General features: G+C 41.1%; 3 protein-coding genes across 4 annotated transcripts in view; 2 read left to right on the top strand and 1 right to left on the bottom strand.

The window, feature by feature from the left end:
- Positions 1-69: 69 nt before the first annotated feature.
- Positions 70-4,874, top strand: LOC146647943 (E3 ubiquitin/ISG15 ligase TRIM25-like). Its single transcript, XM_085389692.1, has 7 exons — positions 70-847; positions 1,625-1,711; positions 1,814-2,047; positions 3,639-3,798; positions 3,901-3,951; positions 4,040-4,099; positions 4,174-4,874. Exons 1-7 carry the CDS (start codon positions 263-265, stop codon positions 4,698-4,700), a joined length of 1,704 nt encoding a protein of 567 aa, XP_085245818.1. The 5' UTR covers positions 70-262; the 3' UTR covers positions 4,701-4,874.
- On the bottom strand, positions 4,759-14,922 carry eef1da (eukaryotic translation elongation factor 1 delta a (guanine nucleotide exchange protein)). 2 transcript variants are annotated; one of them, XM_085389697.1, is made up of 9 exons: positions 14,894-14,922; positions 13,889-14,467; positions 12,679-12,796; positions 10,088-10,126; positions 9,180-9,258; positions 8,198-8,292; positions 7,636-7,821; positions 5,427-5,621; positions 4,759-4,888 (listed from the first exon to the last, which is right to left on the bottom strand). In XM_085389697.1, the coding sequence occupies exons 1-9, from the start codon at positions 14,905-14,907 to the stop codon at positions 4,850-4,852; spliced, it is 1,344 nt and encodes a 447-aa protein (XP_085245823.1). In that variant the 5' UTR covers positions 14,908-14,922; the 3' UTR covers positions 4,759-4,849. The 2 variants fall into 2 exon arrangements, with proteins under 2 accessions (XP_085245823.1, XP_085245824.1); XM_085389698.1 differs by lacking the exon at positions 10,088-10,126.
- An 8,227-nt stretch (positions 14,923-23,149) lies between these two features.
- The window catches only part of ghrhra (growth hormone releasing hormone receptor a), a 48,239-nt gene continuing 47,431 nt past the window's right edge, over positions 23,150-23,957 (top strand). Inside the window, exon 1 of the mRNA XM_085389696.1 lies at positions 23,150-23,377. Coding sequence (XP_085245822.1) covers positions 23,270-23,377 — 108 coding nt within the window. The 5' untranslated portion in view covers positions 23,150-23,269. The remainder of the gene's footprint in view (positions 23,378-23,957) is intronic.

Raw genomic sequence — 23,957 nt, 5'->3', positions numbered from 1 at the left:
ACAATGCCATTTTCCAGTACAGCCTCATATCAGATTGTATTTAAATGTGATCTCACAGGAGCTTCCCTGATGTGGGACCTGGAGGCGTTTTCTTTGTCAGGCTGGTCTTTGCACAGGCTCTCTGGGACGGCCCATTTGCTTCTTTGCTGGCTGTGATTGGAGGCTTCAGGTTGCAGCAGGTGAAACATGAGAAGCTGCTGTCAGCACACCTGTGAACTACGCCCATCTTTGCCTGTTCTAGTTTCAGTCGAGAGTGCAGGAAATGGCAGCCACAACGATTTCTGTTGAGCAGGACCAGTTCTGCTGTTCAGTGTGCCTGGAGGTGTTAAGAGACCCAGTGACGATCCCCTGTGGACACAGCTACTGCCTGGAGTGCATTGAAGACTACTGGAACAGGGCAAAGCAGAAAGGTCAGTGGAGCTGTCCTCAGTGCAGGCAGGTGTTCAACCCAAGACCTCTCCTGAGCAGGAACACTGTTCTGGGTGAACTGGTGGAAAAGCTTCAGAAAACCGGATTTCAGGCCGAAAGTCAACAATCCAGCAAACCAGAGGAGGTGAAATGCACTTCATGTACGGTGAGAAAAAGCAAAGCCGTGAAGTCATGCCTTATGTGCGTAGGGTCGTACTGCGCCTCTCACCTGAAAGCCCACGAAGAACGCTTTCGTGGAAAGGGACATAAGCTGATCCCACCTTCGGATCAGCTGAAAGAGAAGCTGTGCCCACAGCACGATAAGTTACTGAGGCTGTACTGTCACAATGACCAGCACTGTGTGTGCTCGCAGTGTGTTAAAGAGAGCCATAAGGGCCATGAAACTGTCTCCGTGGTGGACGAGAGGGCAAAACAGCAGGTGGGTTTGAGCATTTTTCTTTTTTTTTGCAATCTTTTCTGAGTGGATTTGAAATTCAAAATGTGCACTTGACCTTCTATTGGCTTTCTAAGACCTTTATTTAGACGGAGAGCTTTTACTGGCAGCACAAATTTGGATTTTAAGGGGAAACTTGTCAAGATTTACATATCAAATCAGTACTTAGGGATAGTACTCCTCAGTCTGTAGAGGTAAGTGTTAAAGCCAGAGAGAGCCAGATGAGGAATGAGAAAGAAAGAAAAACCGACCAATTAGAGGCTGTTACCTGTTAGGCTGCTTGTTGAATATTTTCCTTTTTTCCAGATAAGGTCATGTGTACAGTCTATGATGTAAGCTCAAAAAACTCTTAATCGACATTTTTTGGAAAGCTGAGTTTTGCTGCCAGACCTGTTGAATCAAGGAATCACTTAAAACATATGAAGTAGACTAAGATTGTCTTTAAAGCAACACAAGAAAAGATGAGAACAAAGTCACTGATATGTGTCACTCTGGAAAAGGCTACAAAGTCACAGTGATAGCCATTATATACAAATGAAGAAAACTCAGCATTGAAAATATTGAACACAAGCAGAGTAACGTGTGCTTTGGTCCTGCTGCTGTATCTTGGCTGGAAGACCAAAGGCCTCCTACTGTACTGCCATCCTTTGATTTTTGAAATCAAAACTTTCCACCGTGAAATGCAGCCGCGAAAAATTATTCGCCTAAGCGGCACAGGGGACTGCTCCATGTGATTGATATTCATCTTTTGTATTCTCTTAGAAAAAACTCCAGGAGACCTCTTTGAAGTCTGTGCAGAAACTGAAGGAGAGTGAGAAGGAACTACGATACGTAATCAGATACATCAAGGTGAGTGCATTTCCTCTCCAGGAGCTTTAAAATGTGTCTTTGTCAAAAGTGCAGTTCCAGTGAATCCAGGGGACCAAAAGAGGAAACTTTTATCTTCCACAGCACTCCACGGAGGCTGCACAGGAGGAGAGTGAGAGGATTTTCTCCAAGCTGATCCGATCCATTGAGAAACAGAACAGCGAGGTGAAGGAGCTGATCAGAGTCCAGGGCAAAGCAGCCGTCAGTCAGGCTGAGGAGGAGCTGGAGAAGATACAGAAGGAGATGGCCGAGCTCAAGAGGACCGGCGCTGAGCTGGAGAAGCTCTCTCACACTGAAGACCACATCCACTTTCTTCAGGTGTGAAACTGAAGTTTGAACTAAAAATGTGGGAAAGATTGACTTTTGTTTTTAATCTAACCACAAGTCTCTCTTATAAGGGAAACGTTCAAAGCTTTTTGATATACTTTGCTGATTTGGGGCCCTGAAAGGGGTTTTATAAATACACAATCTGCTCAGTTTAGTGTTCACTTACCTCTTTTGGCTTTGGATGGTGAGGGAAATCCTAATCAGGCAGAAGACAGTGAGGTTATTTCCCATTTTACTAACGTCTAGATAATTTACTTTCACTGTTCCTCTTAAAAATTACTGAAATTAATCACATCTAAAAGTAAGTACACTGTAATTTCTATATTTACTTATGAAGTGAGATTTAACTGAGGATGATAAATAATCCAAATGACACGTGTGCTATCAGCTTTAGCTACTAACACTAAAGTTCATTCAGCGTCTGTTGAAGTGTTTCCAGGATCTCCAGAATCAAGGACAAATCTGAAACTTAGCATGAGAAAAACTGAAGTGAAAACTCAAATTACAAACTTTAAAATTCAGAAGTTGCAGAGTTGCAGTGAACTTCAGTCACACATCATTTGGCAAAGGCACTTTGTAAGGTCCCTTCCCAGAAAGACTCCTGTATGTTTACTGATGCAGAACTATGGAAAAGGTCAAACCTGCCGACTTATGCTTGTCGTCTTATGACCCTGCTTTCCCCTATTTGGATCCATGTTAACCTGAGTAATGTTTGAACTGCAGCCAAATGGCCTATTTATCAAACACATCCAAAGTATTCAGCACGATAATATATTTAAATGTTTTGTCTCCTTTTAATCCTTTTTATTAAATTAAAAATAAATAAATAAAACTTGCTCTTTAATTATGGTCTGGGCTGTAAGCGATTCACCACAACTGTTCTGCGAGCCTTCCTGGTTTATTTACACCTGCTGCATTTGTATTCAAATTAGGGCTGTGCGATATGACCAAAATCTCATATCCCGATATAAGAATTCTATCGTCCGATGACGATATAAATCACAAAAATGTAACATTTTCTGTAAATTCTGTGAATCTCGGGCAGCGTTTCCAGCTGCGCGTGATGTACCTGGAGTCGAGTGTTTTAACAGATGCATGAAACGATACATTTTTAGACATAAGTTGTAACGACCGTTTTCTTTGTATTTATTACACGGCGTGCTGCGGGGAAAAGCCTGTTCTAACGATTGACTCTAAGGTTTATTTTTTAGCACATGGCGGATCTTTTTTTACTTCTCATCCGTAAATAATCTGCTCTTTCACGTGATTCAGTTTATTTTGAAAAGTCTCAACAGGATCCTGAGCTTTATTGTGAAAGGTTTATATGGAAAATAAACAAGCGGACACACGATAGTGTTACCATCATTGTTGCTAATGCATAAAAACAGGCGCTTGTCCGTCCACAGTGTGGTTATATTAAATATAAGAGAAAGAGAGAACTTTAAGAAATTAATATAGCCACTACAGTGACCGTCAAAACGATGAAAAAAAAATATTGCCGTAAACAGTTGTGGTCATCCGATATATATTGTTATATCCAACAGCCCTAATTCAAATGCTGTTGTGTTGAATGTTTTTGCAGAAGTGCAAGTCTCTTCACTTCCCTACAAAGCCCGTGGAGATGCCCAGCACTGATGCGCTTCATTATTTGATGTATAAAACCACGAAAGGGGCGCTGGTTAACCTGAAGGACAGTCTGGATGATACACTTCAAAAAGAATTCTCCAAAATATCTGAAAAGGGTAAGTAGTGACGTAAATGTACCCTTTACTTCACTTCTCATTGCAACACACACGATTTACAAAGAAACCCCAACACCTTTATTTTCTAATTTACATTTTCAGTCACTTTACTGAAAGAAAGCAGCAGTAAGAACAACTCTGAAAAGTCTAAAGGTGAGATTTACTAAACCTCACACACAAAAGCAACTTAGAAAACTGTCACTTAAATTTAATTTAACCCTTTATCCTCTAAATCTAACAGTTAAAGACGCTGACATACCCTACAACTCAGAACCAAAGACGAGAGCTGATTTTCTTCAATGTGAGTACGATCATTTACAAATCATACCACCATCAAATACAGTCATCTGTAGCACACGCTCATCTTCTGTCCAGATTACAACGATATAATCCTGGACCCGAACACTGCCAACTCTTACTTGTGCTTCTCTGACGGGCAACGAGCCGTGACCACACGCGCCGACCCGCAGCCCTACGCGGACCACCCAGACCGCTTCACCAGCTGGGCACAGGTGCTGTGTAAGGCCGGGATGGCTGGACGCTGCTACTGGGAGATCGAGTGGACCGGAAACGGAGGGGTTTCCGTCGGCGTGTGCTACAAGAACATGAGCCGGGCCGGAGGAGGGAGCGAGTGCAAGCTGGGGCACAACTCTAAATCGTGGAGCCTGGACTGCTCACCCACAGCCTGCTCATTTCAGCACAATAAGGAGAGCATGACTCTCAGTGCCCAGTGTGCTTGCAGAATAGGAGTGTATCTAGATTTCAGAGGTGGGACTTTATCCTTCTTTAATGTTTCTGATGCAATGGTTCTGCTTCACAAAGAGAAGATCACATTCACGCAGCCTCTATACCCTGGATTCTGGGTGGGGCTGGGCTCCACTTTGAAGCTGTGCTCAATTTAACATGTGAAGACAGGCAGAATAATTCATTTCAGTGAGAATGAGGAAACTGAGGCAGATGTTTGTGCTCAAAGATTTGCTTTTCTTTTTATTAACCACACACCCGCAGCAGCAACAACACTTTGGTGGAGCAGGTGAAGGGCTGGAGGAGCTTAGATCTTATTGAAGGCAGCAACATCGACACTCTGGATCTACAGAGGAAGAAAGAATTGAATGCAAAGTCAGTTATTGCAACATATTTATGCTATTAAGATTTAATGTAATGAAAGCCATTATTTAAATAAAGTTGTTTTACTGATTAACTTACAAAACTGGTAAAAGATGCTTTTTGTGATGAGTGAGTGAGAAGTCTTCACTAAATGTTTACTGCAATATATGATTTCTTGCACCAATGATTAAAAAGTAAAATGAATTTGATTCATATCTCAGAGCAGAATAAAAGATAACGACTAGATTCATGAATGGAGAGTTAGGAGTCCATAAAGAGGAGGAAACCACCTCTTTAATAAACAAAAACAAACCTATCTATATATAGATAATCTTATTACAAAGGATGTAAGCATTTTTGGAGAAACAATATTTGTCTGGTGAAAGGAGGGAACCATTTCTAATCTGAACACTGGCATGTAAAACTCTCGTCCAGCTGCATTGTGACAACTGTTGCATAAATGTAAGTTAAAACATGGCTCAACACCACAAACTGTTTACACCTCTGTGATTGTTACTTACATAGTCCTCAAACTTGGTGATCTCCTCTTCCAGGATGTCTGTGCCAACTTTATCGTCCTCAACCACACAGCTGATCTGCAGCTTCTTGATGCCATAGCCGACTGGCACCAGCTTGGAAGCTCCCCACAGGAGCCCGTCCATCTGCACCGAGCGCACACACTCCTCCAGCTTAGCCATATCCGTCTCATCGTCCCACTAAACACACACAAGAAGGGGAGAGACACAAATACCAATCGGGTTCAATGACACAGCTCACATTACAGTTAAAATGTATCGCTTAAAAGTTTTTAAAAAAATTTTTCCTCTTCAACAATCATTACTATTACAGACTAGTCAGTTTTTCAGGATTTACCAGAAAAAAAACAAAACAAAAAAACCCCAAAACCCTTAACCACGAATAAAATGTATCAAATTAAAATTTTAAAGAAAAACTTGCACATGTGAAAATCTTTTATGCTTCGATAGATACTAGGGGTGCAACGATACACAAAATTCACGGTTCGGTTCGATACTTTGGTGTCACGGTTCGATATTTTTTCGATACAAAAAAATGTTCATGCCTTTTTAATTTGTCATTTATTAAAATTATAAATATATATTTTAACTCAAAAGTACAGTTTTTAAATTTAACCCTAACCCTTGTGCGCGTTTTTTATTTTGACAGCGAATGCGCACCTGCGGACCACTTATGTGCAGCCCTGGTTATTTAGCTCGTCATATTGCAGCCACAGAAATAATTTTGTCCATGAGACCATAAAGCTGCACTTTCTTTTTGCCTTATAGTCTGATTTGTCATAACTTCTCCGTTTTGTGGTAAGCTTTTCTTTGGCTGTCACTTCTTCACCCTGACCTGTCTTATTTGGCTCAGCAGAACTGAAATATATATCTGTCTGTGAAGGTTCTCAGTCATCCAGGTCATCGTAGTCAAATATAAATCCTGCTGCTTTTACACATGCACTCACATAAGCTCAGCGATTCTCTGCGCGATCAACCTCTCACATGTTTAAGCTGCGGGAGATTTCACTTGTCATGTTTGCATAGTAAGCTAACGATTAATAAGACGATGTCAGAGGAATTGGTGCACAAATTATCATCACTCACAGATCAGTGCTGTCGCTCTCTATACACAGTTCGCGCGATTGCAAAGTGAAAGCAAAAAAACAAGCGCAAATTCAAACGCGATTTCAATATGTCACATATTGACAGTGGCTCACCGATGCCAATGACATAATTACCCAGCTACATTTCTGAAAGAATGCAAAAGCATTGACATATATTTTTCCTACAATAGCCCGACGGGCAGGGCAGAGAGATTTTGGTAGCCCGACTGAAAAAAAAAAAAAAAAAATAAAAAAAAAAATAAAAAATAAAAAAAAAAATCGCTAGCTCCGGGACGTCGGGCTAGCGATATTGCGAGCCCTGTATCTGATTGAGGAATCACTCATCTTTGGAAAAGAGAGTTTATTACAGAGAAATGTCTCTTTCCAAAATAAAAGCTATACTATCCGCTTCTTCTGGGCTATATTCTCAGCAGCATATTAAACAGCTGTCTAAATGACTCGGCTAAAGTTAGTAGCATGCTTGTTGTTTTGGTCTTTGCACTAGGATGATGTCGGCGTAAATGTGCAGTCATATTCGTTGTGTTCCCACTAGTGCTTTCAGGTTAATCTCGTTGAAATGACCTTAACGTCACAACACGGCAAATCTCCGTTAACGAGCTACCGCTGATCGCCCCGTGCATGGGGCTAGACGGCCAACACGTTAACGAGCTAACTGCGCTAACACACTAGTTCCCACCCATGTAATTGAGCATTGCGTGGCACATCCAACATACTGTTTTACTTTAGTCCATGACTCGCTTACCTTCAGGGTCATACGTCACATGAAAACCAAAATAATTCCAAACGCCAGATCTGAATGAGGGTGGGGGAGGTCCATGTGTCTTGCTAGCTTGCCCTGCGCTCTTCCTTCTGACTATGCTGTCTGTGTTGAGCGCTCAGTGGATCTGCGCTCGACAGTGCAGCCTAGGCGGAGTAGTCGAACGCAGATTCACTGAGCGCTCAACACAGACAGCATCGTCGGAAGGAAAGTTGATAAAATAAATTACAAATGTTGTATTGTTCGATACATATGCGTACCGAACCGAAAGCACTGTATCGAACGGTTCAATATCGATACGAATATCGTTGCACCCCTAATAGATACTTACAGGTTTGACATCCAGCAGGATGGATGACTTAGCAATGAGAGCTGGTTTCTTTGCCTTCTTGGCTGCGTAGGCCTCCAAGCGCTCCTGCTTTATACGTTCTGCCTCCTCATCTTCCTCGTCGCTGCCAAACAAGTCTATGTCATCATCGTCACCATTTATCACTTTTTCCTGTTTGACTGGAGCAACCTGGACAATGCAGATGGAAAAAAGGGAATAGATGGTGTATTTTACAAATAGTCTTTCTAGTGCGTGACTCAAAACATCACAGTGAAAGGCATGAAGGAAAGGAACTTCAATTGATTATATGAAATAAGGAAGGGGCGCAGGTACAAGATATTTGAATAAAAATACAAACAACCGGACAAGGACACACACACACACACACACACACACACACGAAGATTAAAGAAATGACTTCAAATCAAAACCAAAAGTGTGATCTGCCAGTGTACACGTTTCCCTTTTGATTAACATCAAAACTTGAATTCAAGTACAGAGAAGATTTGTAGGACCCCCCGAAAGACGTCTGTTTTAGAAGCTATGAACATCCCACAGCATCTACCTTTGCAGCAGGGATGGCTGCTGGTGTTGGGCTCTTCTCCAGCACAGCCACTCTGGACTCTAGCTTCTGCAGGGTTGCCCTCATCTCAACCACCACTACACAAGCAAACACAAAGTCAAAGTCAAATACATGCATTTGCCACTTGGGGGCAGCAAAAACGAGCTTACAAATAAGGGTACATCTCAAGCTGGTATGTATAGGTTATCAGGGTTGACTTTGACACATTCAAATCTGTTTGTGCTGGTTTACGATCCCTCATCAGCCTCTCCACATTTTGCTTTGAACTTCTCCACAGTTTCCTACATTTTTGTAACAGTAATAGCCAAATTGATTGTTTACCACCATTCATCATGGGTGTGTACACCCTGCAGACAGATGTATGCATGTAAGAAAAGACTGAACCTGTCAAGATGATTAAGTAAACCCTTTAAATAGATTTGCACTAAACAGTTTTTTTTTTGGGTGATTCAGATTCCAGACACCTTTAAGGTCAACCTGATACTGGTTTTGGCCGATTTTGATCATGAAAGCTACAAACTGAGAATCTGCTCAACCACGGGGTTTATTTGTTTATATTAAAAAAAAAAAAAAAAAAAAAAAAAAAAGTTTCTTTAAAAGAAATCAGTAGTTTTAATTTCATGGAATTAAACTTTTGACTTTGTGTCCTGATCAATCTGCTCATTAACATCACTGCAATAAACAGACAAACTACAACTGTTGTGGTCTGCGTCGTAGCAATGTGCACACTTGTGTACAGGCAAACATCTGGGTGCAGCAGCTTGGCGCACTGATGTATCAAGGCTCACTGTCCTGACAGATAAGCTGCAAACCTAACTGAAGGAACACCAAAAAACCTCATCTTGAAACTGTGCAACACGTCTGACTGCCGCCCTGCAATATTTTACTACGAGCAGCTCTTTTATAATGTCATGTTTTATTTCGATAAAATCTTGAACATGTGTATTATAGTTTAAGCACAAACCTTTGTGCAGGGTCTGGTTCTCCAGCTCCAGGCTCTTCATGCGTGAAACCAGCTCCTGGTCTCCTGCATGTGAGGATGACTGCGGGAAGAACACCACAAATTAACACCAAGAGTCACACTGCAGGACAGCAAACACAGCAACAAATGCATTAACGGACAGGTCAAGAACAAACCCAAGGCTGATGTGAAAAAGCAAGCAAAACCAAAAAACATGCAGGGGTAAAAAAAAAAATAAAAAAATTTAAACACAAAACGCTGATTAGAAATCAACTCCATCTCCAATGAATTTTGAAGCAGAACAAGATTGCTTCTTTCCGAGTCAGATTGATAGTAATTCATCATTAGCCTCCAGCCTGTTAACAAAGAGATTGAAAGCAAACTGCTTTAAAATGGGGAACAGAAATACAACACTCGCCAAAAAACAAACAAAAACAAAACAAAATAAAGAAAAAAAAAAAAAATCCCAAAACCAATTTATGGTGACTGACAGTATAATGAGAGCTCTCTTTTCCTTTAAATTGTCATCTGCCTTTTTAACCTTCTGCTTCCAGTCTTTAACAAAGCTGGGAGGCTGATACTGACCTTATCCAACTCGAACTCTCAGAAAACAGTTTGCTTCCAAGAATCATTAGCAGTTTGATCAAAACTGATAATCACAACTATAATCATAACACAATGTCTAGAATAAATGAAATCAGCTTTATTAGAAGCAGTCTAAATCAATTATATTGACAGACATAGAAAAGGAAGCTGGATGGCGAGAGGTGGTGGAACAGGATGAGATACCATGATGTCGTGATGAATAACACACTCCAGGTCAGGCAGCAGCAGACGCAGCCAGCATTGCTGTCTCATTCATGCAGCATTTCCAGCATTGCCTGAGCAGCAAAGCTGTGCGACCGACTTACGTTTCTGTGCCGCCGTTTCTGCTGGCGACCTTTGGCCTGCTGCACGCCAGTTATCACCAGCACCCGGTGATGTAAAGGGTAAATGAGGGGGGAAACATGAAAACAACAGGAAAAGTAGAAGATGTAGGTACAAAGAGATCAATATTTTACAATTTATTGGGATACTACTGTCAACTGGTGCTCATATTTACATGCACGAAAGAATAAAAGCAGACCAACTACAGGTTGTCCTCCTTGCTCCCCCCATGAAAATAAGTTCTTATAAACCTCACCTTAAACCAAAGAAATAGTCTTGTCCTTTCCCCCCCACTGAAACTAAAGTCTGTGTCATTTTTCCATTACTGGTCCTCAAACAAACAATCTTTGTATTACAGTGAAAGAAGTTACCATATTTGTAAGTAACAACTGTAGCCTGGTGATAACCAAAATAGTTCATTTTAATCTTGATCACTAACATTAGATTTTTAAGAAGGAATCTCGTATTAATAAAGGAGAGGAGGAACAATTACAACAATTACGTGCAAGACCCGTTTTTGAAACGACACCAACGTATACTGCTAGCAAAACATTAAAAACCACTGATGATGATGATTATGATTATTATAAAACAAAAACTGGTACTACACGGCATGTGAATGCTCAATATGGACTGCACAAAATGTTGCCATTTACACTTCAATTCCACATTATGACACGGTGAACATCTGCAGTTCATGCACAATGTGGTACTCACTCTACATTTTCCTAGTGGATTTAGCAATGTCCTGCATGATGGCATCATCTCACCTAACCCGCAGGCACGTGTGGGAAAAGAGCTAATGAAGTAGAAGCAGTCAAAGACAAAGCAGTGTGCAGGACTGACAAAAGTGGGGCGACTGGTTTAATAAAGGCTTCCCCCCCCCTTTTCCTTCTGTAAAATAGAGGCAAACCTTACACCCTCCCACCCAAAAAACAAAAACAAAAAAACCCCCACACACACAAAACTTGTCTTATCTATTTGCATTTGATGTAGCAATACAAAAGTTACAGACTCTGGGAGCAGACCTGAGGGTACATGAGCCTGGCACGATGGCCTAACCAGCAGCTCATGCTGCCGATGTACCGTAAATGTCGGGCTATAAGCCGCTACTTTTTGCACAAGCTTTGAACCCTGCGGCTTTTAGTCAGGTGCGGCTTTTCTATGGATTGTCCGTGATTTTTGTCATATCGTAAGACGATTTGTTTTGTTTGTTCCGCTGTTGTACGGCACTACGTTGCCTGGCGGAAGGATCGGGGTTCAAGAGTGGTATGTTAGTCACATGTCCGTCCGCCAGGCAACGTAGTGCCGTACGAAGTAGCGCGAAAAACAAACTTCAAAGTAGCGCTACGCGTTCAGCGGGAGGCGTGGATGATGAGCGGCGATAAACTTGCAAGTTATGCCCAAAAAGCAAGTTATGCCCAACTCCACCGGTGGATTCTGACAGCGTGGAAAAGTGTGAAAACATCCACGATCACCAACGGATTTTGGAGGGCTGGACTGCTGCATGATGGAGAGGAGGACACCGCCACGGCCCTTCTGAGGGTGTTCGACTCTGACACTGACAATGAGGATTTCTTTGGTTTTGAAAGTGACAACGAAGGAGAGAAGAAGAGTGGATGACGAAGCCATCATGAGCCTGTTTGTATCCGACACTGGAGAAGAGGACTTTGGTGGTTTTAGTGCGCAGGAAGAAGAGAAAGATGGTGAATGACTGACTTTTCTTCTTGTTAAAGCTGTGTCACTGCACCTGAGCCTAAAAGGTAGTCCGAATCTATTTTTCTGGTGTGCTGTAGGCTACTGTTATGTACTACATGTGCAAATATGTACCCATAACTTGTTTTTCAAAATATTAATAAAAGTGATGTCTCCAAACAGCCATCTCTTTCCTGACAATTCCCTTTGTGCATATTCTCTTACATATGATAAGTCAACATTGAAACACCTGCGGCTTTTGGTCAGGTGCGGCTAATGTATGTACAAAACAGGATTTTCCCCTGATTTTAGCTTGTGCGGCTAATATTTAGGTGCGCTTTGTAGTCCGGGAAATACGGTAATCCCCCACACACTTGTGTCCTGAGACGTGACCTTTCATTTAAACTTTTTCCAACCTGATTCAATAAAATGCACTGACATGTCTACCTGTGGAGCCCTCAAGCAACATCAGTTGTAGAGATCTATAAATAACTCTGCACATAAAATCAAGACTATCTGCATGTGGTTCTTTTCATTGTTTTCCCAGCATTATATAGAAACTCCAAGAACTGCTGCAGCAGCCCTGAGAAGATAAGACAGCTGCCAAACCACCTGACCCTCTTGCTAGTACAAGCCACTTCTAAATCGAGAGGCTTAACTCACATGCACACAGCTGCTCCAGGCTGCCATGAGCTGTGACAGAAGATGATGTAACTACTGCCTGAATCAACAGGACACTGTCTAAAAGGGAGCTGCGCTGCCACCGACAGGAGGGCATGAACCAAAAGAGTCAGGCAGAATAGCTCTGAGTAAAGACTACAGATTAAAACCCTCTAAAAGTGTTTAGCATTTAAGAAATGGATTGATGAAGTTTCTGTACCTGCTGCGTGGCAGGTCCGTTGACTCCCTCGTAGAAACGCTTTTCTGCCTCATCGTAGCGGTTTTTGTCAAACCAGATGCTTTCTGTGGTAAGGCAGATCAGTCCACTCATGTTAGTACTGAAAAAGAATAAGAATTCATGAGAGATTTAGCAATTCAACAGAACAGTTTGATAATTTATATGCAAACCACGAGACAAGAATTTTAGGCGTTATAGCCAAACTGCTGAGACGGAAAGCAACGTAACAACTTTGACAGCCGTTCGATTGATTTTGCTGTATTACAGGTTACAACAGCAGGAACTACAGGTGAAGTTTGACACTGCAGTTAGTTTCTCCCCAATGCTTTCAGCTACAGCTGTAAGATGACAACAAATGAATGGTTAAATGAAACCTATGATTTACCCCTGTCACATTCAGCTTGTGAATTACTGCAGCAGTCAGTCATCAGTCTACACACTCACACAAACAGAGTTGCCTGATCTGCAGAGTCTGGATTACTGAACAAAAGGCTAGTCACTGCCTGCCAACAACCCCCCCTGACTACACATACCATTACCCTTGAAAGGGGAGAACTGTATACAACTAACTTGGGCATTCCTTTGTAGTCGACACCTGACAGTTACAATTGAAGAGTCAAACAGGAAAAAAAAAAAAAGAAAAGCACAGGCATTGCAAATCCATGCAGCACACGTCTTAATGAAATGAAGCATTTCCATTATGAGAATAAGTTTAATGCTAATTATCTCCTGTTGTAAGTCACATGTGAGAAAGTCCCAACCTGGCCACCCCGACATCGTCTGGACTCCATGTGTGAAAACAAATATGTACAGGCACACAAGGGTCAGAAAGGTGGGTTTTTTTTAATGTTCCGAATCTAAAAATAAGCGTAACACTAGCAGCTGGTAAATAAGAGGGTTGGGAAAAGCAACTGTGGCATTTTTACTGGATTGAACAAACTTTGAATAACCCCATATTAACATACGTTGGTTCCATATGCAGTACATGTCCACCTGCCCTCAACACACGTAAGTTCAACCAGAAGGTCTATGTATGGGGGGAGAAAAAAAAAACAAAAAAAACCACACACAGGTAGAAGTCAGCATAAACAGCCAACACACAGAAAGAAAAAAAAAAAAAAAAAAAAAAAAGAAGTGTTAAATGAGCCAAAAAGCACACGTCACATCTCACTCCATGACAGAGGTGTCATACTTGTCCCGTTTGGGCTTGCTTTCCGTCTCAGAGATGCCCCTCTTCCTTGGGTGTGGTCCCCTGCTACCTTTGCCCCCCTGCTCTGTCTCAGAGGAGGTGCGATTGCGGCCTTTGCCAATCTGACGGTGGGGCGTACCGGAGGCCTTCACTGTGGTGACAGAGGGTCCTTGACCCTGCAGGTGACTTTGATTGGGTCTGGAGTGATAGAGCAAGAATCCTCTGGTGTTTGGGCTCCGGGGAGAGGACGACAGCAGTCCGCCACTCTCAACCTGATCGTGAATATTGCGGTTGTACCACACTGCCTCTGCCTGCAAACCCTGCAGCACGGGGCTTTGACCATACGAGCCACTCGCCTCCACTGAGGAGCTCAACCATTCCTCTTCAGCCCCAGAGCTCTCCGACTGGGACAGACGCGTGTGACGACGCAGCCTCCCAAACTGGACGTTGTCTCCACTAATGATGCCCCTCTCCAGGGCGGGAACACTACCCTGCCTGAAGGTTCCCATAGGTACAGCGTTCTGAGGGGCTCTGCTTTGCTGATGATTTTGACAAGACTGATCCATTTCTTTACTTGCTTGTCTTTTTTGGATTGTTTGGAGAGAAAAGAAGCAACAGGTGGAAACTAGAGCCATTAGTTCAGCGTGAAGGTGGTACTGCACTCACACTCACTGGTTAGTCAATAGTTTATTTACATAAGATTTGATGAATAAATGTTTATGAAATAATGCAGAGAAAGGTTACAAAATAGACTTTCATCTCACACCGGACAAGCCATGCCAAAACAAACCAGACCCAACTTCAGGTTAGGTTTTGCTTACAGTATTTCCCTCGTGTCCATTTCAAATCAAGTTGTTTATTATCATTTAAGGTGTAAAAATTAAAATAAAGACAGATATGCTGTAAAACTAGAAAAAGGCCACTCCCGTTAGACACAGCAGGACAAGAAAACACTGTTTATGCCTTAACTAAGACAAAACAGTCATTTTAACTCAGTTTGTAGCTCACCTTTGCTTTGGCATGATGGGGATAAAGTACAGTGCCTATTGCAAAATTGGATATTGAAATAATTCACTGTTTACTCAGAATTCATTCCTAAGACATCAAAACAAACAGACAAACTTGCAGTCACATGGCAGGTGTTCAGTGATCGGCCACAAAATTAAAACCATTGGCAGGTAAAAAATGAATTAAACAGATCACCTGCTTGCAGTGCATTGGCACACTGGGTTTGGCATTCAAGTAGATGTTACTTTTACTTTTCAACCAAGGACACCCTGCCAAATAACAATGACAGTCCCAGCACAATGCACACTACTCTGGAAAGGCTTGAGGAACAATAGAAAACCCAAGGTTTTCTACTTGGGCTCAAACTTAAAGCTAAACACATCACCTACAGGATGTGTTGAAACAAGCCTAAATCATGAGAACCTCCACCTTAAAAAGACTTTGAAGCCGCTGCCAGACTGTGTGGACAAAGTAGCTCTGGATAGAGCCGGTTTTAATATTGTGGCTGATTATTGTAGTCTCATTTGACAGTTTATTAGGTACATCTTCTTAAAACAAGTACAGATTTAACCTTTTCAAGACATTTTCAATGGTTAGCCATCATTTTGAAGGATGTAGTTTGATCTAAAACAATTCGTTCTGACAGTACTCTCTGCACTCACTTTTCAAACAAAAACCACAAACATGCACGAACTTTTCAATGCTAATGTCTTTGAGCTTTGCACGAAATAAGGGGGGGGAAATGATCTACAAGACAAACTAATTAGTGAATATTGAGTCCCTGACAAAAATACTAGAAACATGTTTAAGAAAAAAAAAATGTATAAATAAATCAGTTCCAAACTGTCAAATGAGTGTTAACTACTTTAATTATCACCAGAATGCAAAATCCAGTGCATGTGTTAAAGTATTAGTTGAAAAGTAGCCTCAACATCGACACTCACCTTGTTAACTAGAATACGAAGCTAATGTGCAACAGAGAAACAAGAGAGCCTCTGAAATTCAATTTAATATTAAAAACCTTTGTGATAAAGCTACAGAAGTGCCAAAAGGATAGGGGGAACCCAAAAGAAAAGTACAATTCACGAGCAACAGAAGTCTCTAACTGTGATGCATTTCTAATCAAAGTAGCAGTAACGACCGTAAATATCACTGATGGCTTACGCCGGTTGCTTGCACTCTCTGACATTAGCCAAAGTTTCTCACAGTACCACCAACTTGTAGTTCAGCTGACCACGTGGCATTAAAAAAAAAACTTTAATTTCCGAATAAGTTGCAGAGTTAACAATCATCTTACTTTTTAAAAAATGTTCCACATGTGAAAAAATACAACTTTAATGTACTTACTATTGGTTTAATTCGACGTTTTATGACTAAGAAGAAGTCCTTTTGCGTGCCGCCTCGGCTGTAATCCGACGGTAGAAGAGGACTCACTTTAACAGACACCCTCTATTCTTCAGTGGCGGAGGGGGGAGGACGTTAGCGTTTTAACGACTTTAACGATATTTTAAACGCTTATCTAACATTTATATAAAATAACATAAGTCAAAAAGAAGAAATAAAACATGCTGCAAGTTTACTAATTCTCACAATAAAGGGAATTCACTTTTTAGCTAACATTAAAGCACAAAATTGGTAGAATCCATTTTGCTCAAAGACTTCATTACCCATGAACCTCCAGGAACTGCATAGCAGAATACGTTAGCTGTCAGCTGTCTCAGTTTACTGATGTTTTGGCAGGCTGTGCCGCCTTCCTCAGCACATTATCTTTTATATTACTTTAAAAAGGTATGCAGGTCTCCCCACCCCCTCTCCTGTTTATAAATAAATAAATAAATAAATAAAAGCAAAAATAACTCAAACGAATTAGCCAAATATATTTTCTTGACCTTCTCCATCACCTAGAAAATATATAATATACAACAGTATAGACTTAGATTATTATTATTATTATTATTATTATTATTATTATTATTATTATTATTATTATTATTATTATTATTATTATTATTATTATTGAGATAAATGCTGGGTCACATTGTATTTTTTTTGTTGATCTTTATTTAATATATTCTACTTTTTAAGCTACTGTGTTATAGATTGTGTCTAATTTGGTAAACAAAGGAATTTTCCAACATTTGCTGTAAATAAATTATATCTTATTTTATTTATTGTTTTATTTTTTTGAGCAACGTTAAAATAATTTTACATTCCCTACAGGTGAGCTTTTCCACAGTTTGATTAAAAGAACTGAAGTTTATTATACTGACTTGTAATAATAATAATAATAACCCCCCCTCTGTCTGGAGTAGAACTCAAGCCAATGAACTCAGTTGCTTTTTGGAGTCTTAGTCCTCAGTTATCCTGGTGAACCAAAATATCACTGTTGGAAGAGAATCAGCATTCAAGATGCTGTATATAGCTCAGGCTGATTAAATACAAATGAACTCTTTCATGTGTTTTTGACCTTCATTCCTCTTTGATCTCATATGTTCCTGGATGCTGTCCAACAATATTACTTCGCTGACTGCCTAATCTGTTCTTCTGTCATCAAACCTCCTCCTGTCCTAGTTTCGTGTTACTTCCAGTACTTGTGATGTCAGTTGATGATTTTTGCATTATTTATGTTCCATATTCAAGCTGCACAGCAAGTGTCTGCTGGGGTCTGCTGCTTCATACAGCTGGCCACAACATTAAATCCACTGACAAGTGAAATCAATGGCACTAAGTGTAAGTTAAGATCTGAGTGATTTTGATAAAGGTCTACTTGTGATGGCTATAACTGGGTCACATCTTCAAAACAACAGGTTTAGTGGAAGTGCTCCCAGTGTGCAGCAGTTAGCATTTTCCAGAAGTCAGCAGCTGAAGCAGCGACAGGATCACGGACACCCAAGGCTCAGTGATGTGTGTGGGGAAGGAAGGCTGGCTCGTGTCTCCATGCTGACTACACGCACTGCCTACAGTGAGCATGTGAGCATCACTGAGCGATGAAAGAAGCTGGTCTGATGAATCACATTTTGTTTTACACGCCAAGCTGAGTAAGCATTGTTCACGAGGGGGAAGAAACAGCAGCTGGACTAACTATATGGGAAGAGGCAACACTTAAGAGGCAGCACGATGCTCTGCTGGTGCTCATATGAATGTTACTTTGTCACCGACAATATCTTGATCAGCATTCCCCCACAGTAGTGGCCTCACTAATTAGGATAATGTCCTGTTACACTGCAAACATTACTCAGAATGGTTTGAATATGACAGAGAGTTCAAGGACTTAGCCTCCAAATTCCCCAGATCACAGTAATGATTAATCTTCTGTCGGATGTGACACAAGTTTTGTTCTTCGAGGCCCAATTTTGCTACTTACAGGACTTAAAGCTGCAGGAGGGAAAAAAACAATATGTGAATGTTAATTGAAAGTCAGTCCTCCTGCAACTCTCCCCTCTGTTCTAAACCACACCAGCAGACAAGCACAGATTTCACTAATGCTGCTTAGCTTCACGCAGGATTCAAACTGTTGTGTTTAACTAATTTATCATCTCACCTCACAGCTCACTAGTTCTGGCCTAAAAAAGGTTAATGTCTCCTTTTAGAAGCTGCATTTTTAAAACCTGAAAGCAGAGCCCAGAGTAAACTCAGTGCTAACATCTTACACCCTGAATCAAGGACAGCTGTATACTTCTTATGGATTTCCTACCATGAAGTATTTTGGCAGCAAAAGAGGGACCTGTGCAATATAAAGCAGGAGTTTTGCACAATAAAGCAGATCTGTGTTCACTTATGAAGTTAATTTGGAGCCAGCTCTTTGCAAAATCAAATAAATAAATCTCATATTTGCCATTTGTTCACATATTTAAACAAATAAAGATAAGATTGATTGTTTTGGTCTGAGGAGGATGTGACCTGGATGGTGGCAGTAGAAAAATAGATTTAAATGCTATTTTAAGGTCCAAACACACTTGAATTTCTTGAATTAGTGAATGTTGGTCTTTAAATTTGCAAAATAAAATGTCCTTTTGTTTGGATCCTAAAGTGGGAGACTGCTGCATATGGGTTTAAGATAAACAAATCCCCCCCACACCTGCATGAAAAAAGGGGACTGACTCCTCTGGTTATCAGACACTCAGCTGCTTTACGGCATCCTTGCAACATAAAGATTGGCCTCCGCAGAATTGAAACCAGTGATCAAACAGGCGATGTCCAGCCTTGTTGAAATGCATTGTTTGAAAAACAAGTAATTACCCACCAGGCAGCACAAAAACCTTTTGTCCCCAGTGTGTGAACAGGTAACGTGTTATAGGATCACCATTATGGGAAACCCGTGCCGAGGTGACGCCCTGATAACGTGTGACGTTTTTGCAGGGAGATTTATTTTTCAGTTTCACACCTGGAGAAAGATGAAAACCTTCACGACGTCCCTCTGTTGTTTGATAGGAGCTCTGGTTGCAGTAAAATGTTCGATAGATTAATCACTCGGTCGCTCTGAAAAGCACTTCAAGGCTGAAACCTATATTCCTGTTCTTGGAAAGCTACTCTTTAGGGGAGGCTTTGGCTTTTTTAGCACTGCACTGCTCCACATTCACATCTGAAAACTGTATAGGGTGACCCCATTTGAAAACCACCTTGAGCGTTCCAGTATAGACTGCATTGTTTAAAGGCATAAATACGGTAACACTTGAGTCCAGTCAGTGAATTTCTTGAAATCATTCTGGGTACTTTAACAGCTGTTCTTTCATTGCAGCCACATTTTGCAGTTCTTTACAGTAAATTGATACATTCATATTCTGCCAAATCATATATGTCACTCTTTCTAAACAGAACACAATCATGTAATGCATCAGCACTAACCTTGCATTCATTTATATACTCTTATTAAAAGAATCAAATCATAGATGATAATGAGCCTCTCAGTACTCTGCGTATTAACTTGCTTTTGTTCAAAGCCTGTTTTGATGCAGTTTAAATTGATAAAAAATATGTCTCGCTTTAAACAGGAAGAAAGTGTTGAGAATAGATTCCTTAATATACATCAGAGTTAAAGAGAATATAGTTTGGGATTGACTGTAATATTACAATATGGCCGTTAATGGGTGTAAGAAGGCCTGGAATGGGAACAAAGAACTGGGGTGCAGGGCAGGAGGACAATTAACCCCCATCCCCAGGCCAGGAAGCCAGAGTTACTGAGGGTGAGGGGCAGACAAAGGGCAAATGGACACTACCTTAAAAGGAGGTGGGGGTCAGGATGTCAGCACCCTTGGCCACTGTACTAGTGTATTTCCATTGTGGGGGTGTTTACTGCAGGGGAGGAGGAGACCAGAGGTTATAACTGTAACTGTTGTGTAAAGTTCTTTAGATCAGCCTTTAGCATAGGACTGCATAGGATGCAGTGTGCTGATCTCCAGATGCATCTGTAAGAATAATGGGTAATAAAAGGATTGTGTAAAACATGGAAACATCTCAGCGTAATCTCTACCAGGACCAAAAGAATGGCAGAGACCGGCGTTGTCTCAACAAAAGCAACTACAGAATGAGACTTACGGTGGTTTACCACTTAGGGTGATAGTGTTGACCTGTTGGTGTGAGAGGGAGATGAGCATTATTTTCTGAAGGAACATCTTTATTACACTTTTACTGTGCTTCTTTTTCCCCAACAAAGAACACCATAAATTCCTGCTCAGAGCAGCTCCGAGGCCAGATCTATCTTCGCACTTAGCCCCAGATTTACTATGTGGTCATTTCAAAACACAGCAAGCAACACAAGTGAAAACATTAACACACACTACCTTAGCAAATTGTCAGGTGAAATCTAACACTACTGCTGCCCCAGCCGGTTTCTTCATCCAAAAAGTCTGTATTCAAACCAGTGTGTGTGTCAACTTGGATTTTTTTTGCTTATCTTTAACTCCAATGATTAGTCATGAAAATTTTCAGTCTCCTCTACTTTGGAAAGTGATGACAGAGTTGTAATGAAAAAATTTTTTTTTAATAACTTTTATTATAACAGGATTTTTGGGCAAAGATCATGTGAGTCATTTTGGGGGCACGGGGAACTTCCAGAGAGGAGAGCAGGTAAATACGGTTGCAGAAGATTATTTCGCCAAAAATGTTAACAAACGACTTGAATTTTGTTTTCTTTGTGATTGGCAGTTGGCTTCCAGAATGCCGTGCCAGAGGAGAGTGGGCAGGCAGGTGAGTTTGAAGGAGATAAAAGCAGCTTGGATTTGTAGAAAAATCCTTCCTCTGCAGATGAACAACATGAAAGTCTCGCAAGTGACTTGAGTCCAAGCTTGGTGCGAGAACGAGGTCAGGAAACAGAAGGTACACTCAAGAACTACTCGTGAGTTGAAATCCAAGTTACTGCTGCAAAGGTGACAACAACCAGGTGAAGAGTGAAGGATCTGGCCACCTGTCCAGGGTGTACCCCGCCTCTTGCACTAAGTGGGACAGGCTCCAGCTCGCCTGTGACCCTGAATTGGACAAATAGAGGGAAATGGCTGGATGGACGATAGACAGGTATGGTGGCTGGATTGAGGGCAGGACACCAAGGCCTGACTGTACTCCACATGGTAGCAAACGAGATAGCAGGAGATGAGAGAGACAGGAAGTGAAAGGATGCTGGCCTGCTGGGACCATGATCAACAGCGACTGTGGCGCCAGATCAAAGAAGCAAGTTGAAACAGCTTAACAAGCTGATGGTTGTCTCTCACATCAGGCTAACTGTTAATTACTCATATTTAACAACTGCTGGCACACCTCTAGTAATTTCAGATATACTCAAATCAAACTGCTCATTGTTTAAAAAGATATTCAGCTCTCCAGCCTCAGGTAACTGCACAGTTATCACCATTTTCACAGCTTCCATAAGCTCTGATACCAGAGACTTTCTAAATATGGGAACTATGACTCTCTGGTCTCGTAGCGGGTGCTCACAAGTCCAGAATCAGTTGAACCCTATAAAGCTGTAACCTAAAAATGTAACACTGATGAGATTTAAAAAAATGTTTTATTGTATTTGATAGAATACAGGCAAAGTTCTGGTTTTTATTTTTACTTTTGTTTTTGACATTTTGCTTATTGCAATACCTCTCTGTAAGGATGGGGAATGCCACAGCTCCAAAGACCACTTTACTGCATTTGCCATTTAGATTTCACACATCAAAGAGCAGCAGCAGAGAATTTCTGCCAGCAGCCACCTGACAGCACTCATCAGGGACCACCCCAACCAGTTCCTTTCAGATTCATGTACAATTTTTTATGCTTTGCTTCCAATGTGCTTCTAAAGTCTGTTGTACTTATCATTTTAAAAGCTATGAGCGAGCATCTCCAGTTTTAAGTCGTTAACCAACCAGTCAGCGGACACAAGCAGAGCATCAGTGTTTTCTCCAAGAAAAATAAAAGGAGACTAATTCATTTTATTTTTAATTCTCATGTAGTCAGTAACATATTTGTCAAATTCCAGCTTTATTACATGAAGGAGCTTTACGTGAACACCCTCTGCGTAAATCACGGACTGGATTACCAATAAATAAACTGGCTCTGCAGTTTTATATAGCTCCAAATCAGAGTGCCAAAACCCCCATTTGTGTACCACTCTACTGTAAAAACATAAGTGCAGCATCTTTGTGTTCTTTCTTATGAACAATGCTAAACCCAACCCTTACCATGAAAGCAATTTAACAATATTTATTGCTAACCATCTTGAAAAAAAATAAATAAGGGGGGAGGGGGGGCAAATGCCCACACAAGCTGAAATGACATGGCACCTGTGCTAATATAAGAATACGTACGGTTACGTACTGTTTATTTTGATTAAAATGCATCATCATTTTTGTGTGAGCATTACAATTGTTATTAAAATATGTGACTAGTACATTTCTAAATGCTTGACACTTGCACTCCACCCCCTACACGTTGTTTAGTAGGTCATGATGTCTTCTGTTAATAATTAAATGGTTTGCCTATTAGCCTGTGTACAAATACAAGCTTTTTTTTTACACTTTTAGGCTGACTGTTAGCATCTTAGTCATAAATATTTACAAAATATAAAAATATGACTTGAAAATAGGCCATTGGCTGTTTCTTTGTCTTCTTCTTCTTTTTTAAAATTTATTTATTTTTAATATCTCGTACCCCCACTCCCATGTCTCTGAATGGCGATATTCATTCATCTGCACACAGCAAGAGAGAGAGAGAGAGAGAGAGAGAGAGAGAGAGAGAGAGAGGCTTTCCTCTCCCTCAAGTTTCCAGCTGGCAGGGAGAAATAGGTTGACAGAGTACATGCTCGCACCGAGGCTATAAAGAAGAAGTCAGGCTTGAAGAGGCGGAAAAAAAGAACAAATAAACCTGGATTTGCGGTCTCATCGGCATCCGGTGAGGGATATGAAGAAGACAGATAAGAACATGGAAATGAACTGTAAGGGTTTGAAAGGACGACAGGGGAAATTTGTTGTCCTCATCTTTTATCTCCAGATGTTGTTCAGCCCCGTGGTGAGTGGCATTTTGATTCTTTTATTTATGCGCACTCGCCGCAGAATCTTCCTGTCTGCCAAGGTGCCGTTATCCATGAAGTGATTAAAAGCTGCTCAAAGTGAAACAAAGTCCCTTTGGTGTGAGCTTTTAACACGCAAAAACGCTTTTAATTAGAAAACGATCTTCTCAATTACGCCCTAATGACATCTTTACTTTAATACCCCTTTTCACATTGTCCTCTGCCTTCTTTCTCGCTCTCTCTCCGGGGCGTGCATCAGACCTGAACGGCAAATGTCCTCATTAAGCTGGAGGCGCTAATTAGCGACCGGCATCCATCAACCTGCGTCTTTATCAATCAAAGAGCAAATCAGCAGGGAAAACGTGTGTGTGTGTGTGTGTGTGTGTGTGTGTGTGTGTGTGTGTGTGTGTGTGTGTGTGTGTGTGTGTGTGTGTGGCCGGGGGGGATACAGAGATGTTGTCATACAGATCGGGGAATGAATTCGCAAAAACGGGACCTGTTCTTTAGTATGATTCAAATTCTGGCTCAAAATGTAAACTTGAATTAACTTGTAAACATCAGGGAAGTCACGCGTAAATG

Source organism: Rhamphochromis longiceps, linkage group LG18 (genome assembly GCF_057381845.1).
Source record: "Rhamphochromis longiceps isolate RC_006_pf linkage group LG18, R_longiceps_female_GT1.1, whole genome shotgun sequence".
Taxonomy (NCBI): domain Eukaryota; kingdom Metazoa; phylum Chordata; class Actinopteri; order Cichliformes; family Cichlidae; genus Rhamphochromis; species Rhamphochromis longiceps.
Note: the sequence above shows the minus strand (reverse complement) of the source record. Positions and strands in the feature narration are given on the sequence as shown.

What these genes read in the sequence shown, in the direction of transcription:
- LOC146647943 (XM_085389692.1), top strand. Translation starts at nt 263, where the DNA reads ATGGCAGCCACAACGATTTCTGTTGAGCAGGACCAGTTCTGCTGTTCA. An exon ending in ACGTAATCAGATACATCAAG is followed by an intron (nt 1,712 to 1,813) that starts GTGAGTGCATTT and finishes TATCTTCCACAG; the next exon opens with CACTCCACGGAGGCTGCACA. An exon ending in ACCACATCCACTTTCTTCAG is followed by an intron (nt 2,048 to 3,638) that starts GTGTGAAACTGA and finishes ATGTTTTTGCAG; the next exon opens with AAGTGCAAGTCTCTTCACTT.
- eef1da (XM_085389697.1), bottom strand. An exon ending in CAGCCATCCCTGCTGCAAAG is followed by an intron (nt 7,822 to 8,197) that starts GTAGATGCTGTG and finishes TGCATTGTCCAG; the next exon opens with GTTGCTCCAGTCAAACAGGA. An exon ending in TCACCAAGTTTGAGGACTAT is followed by an intron (nt 4,889 to 5,426) that starts GTAAGTAACAAT and finishes CTTCCTCTGTAG; the next exon opens with ATCCAGAGTGTCGATGTTGC.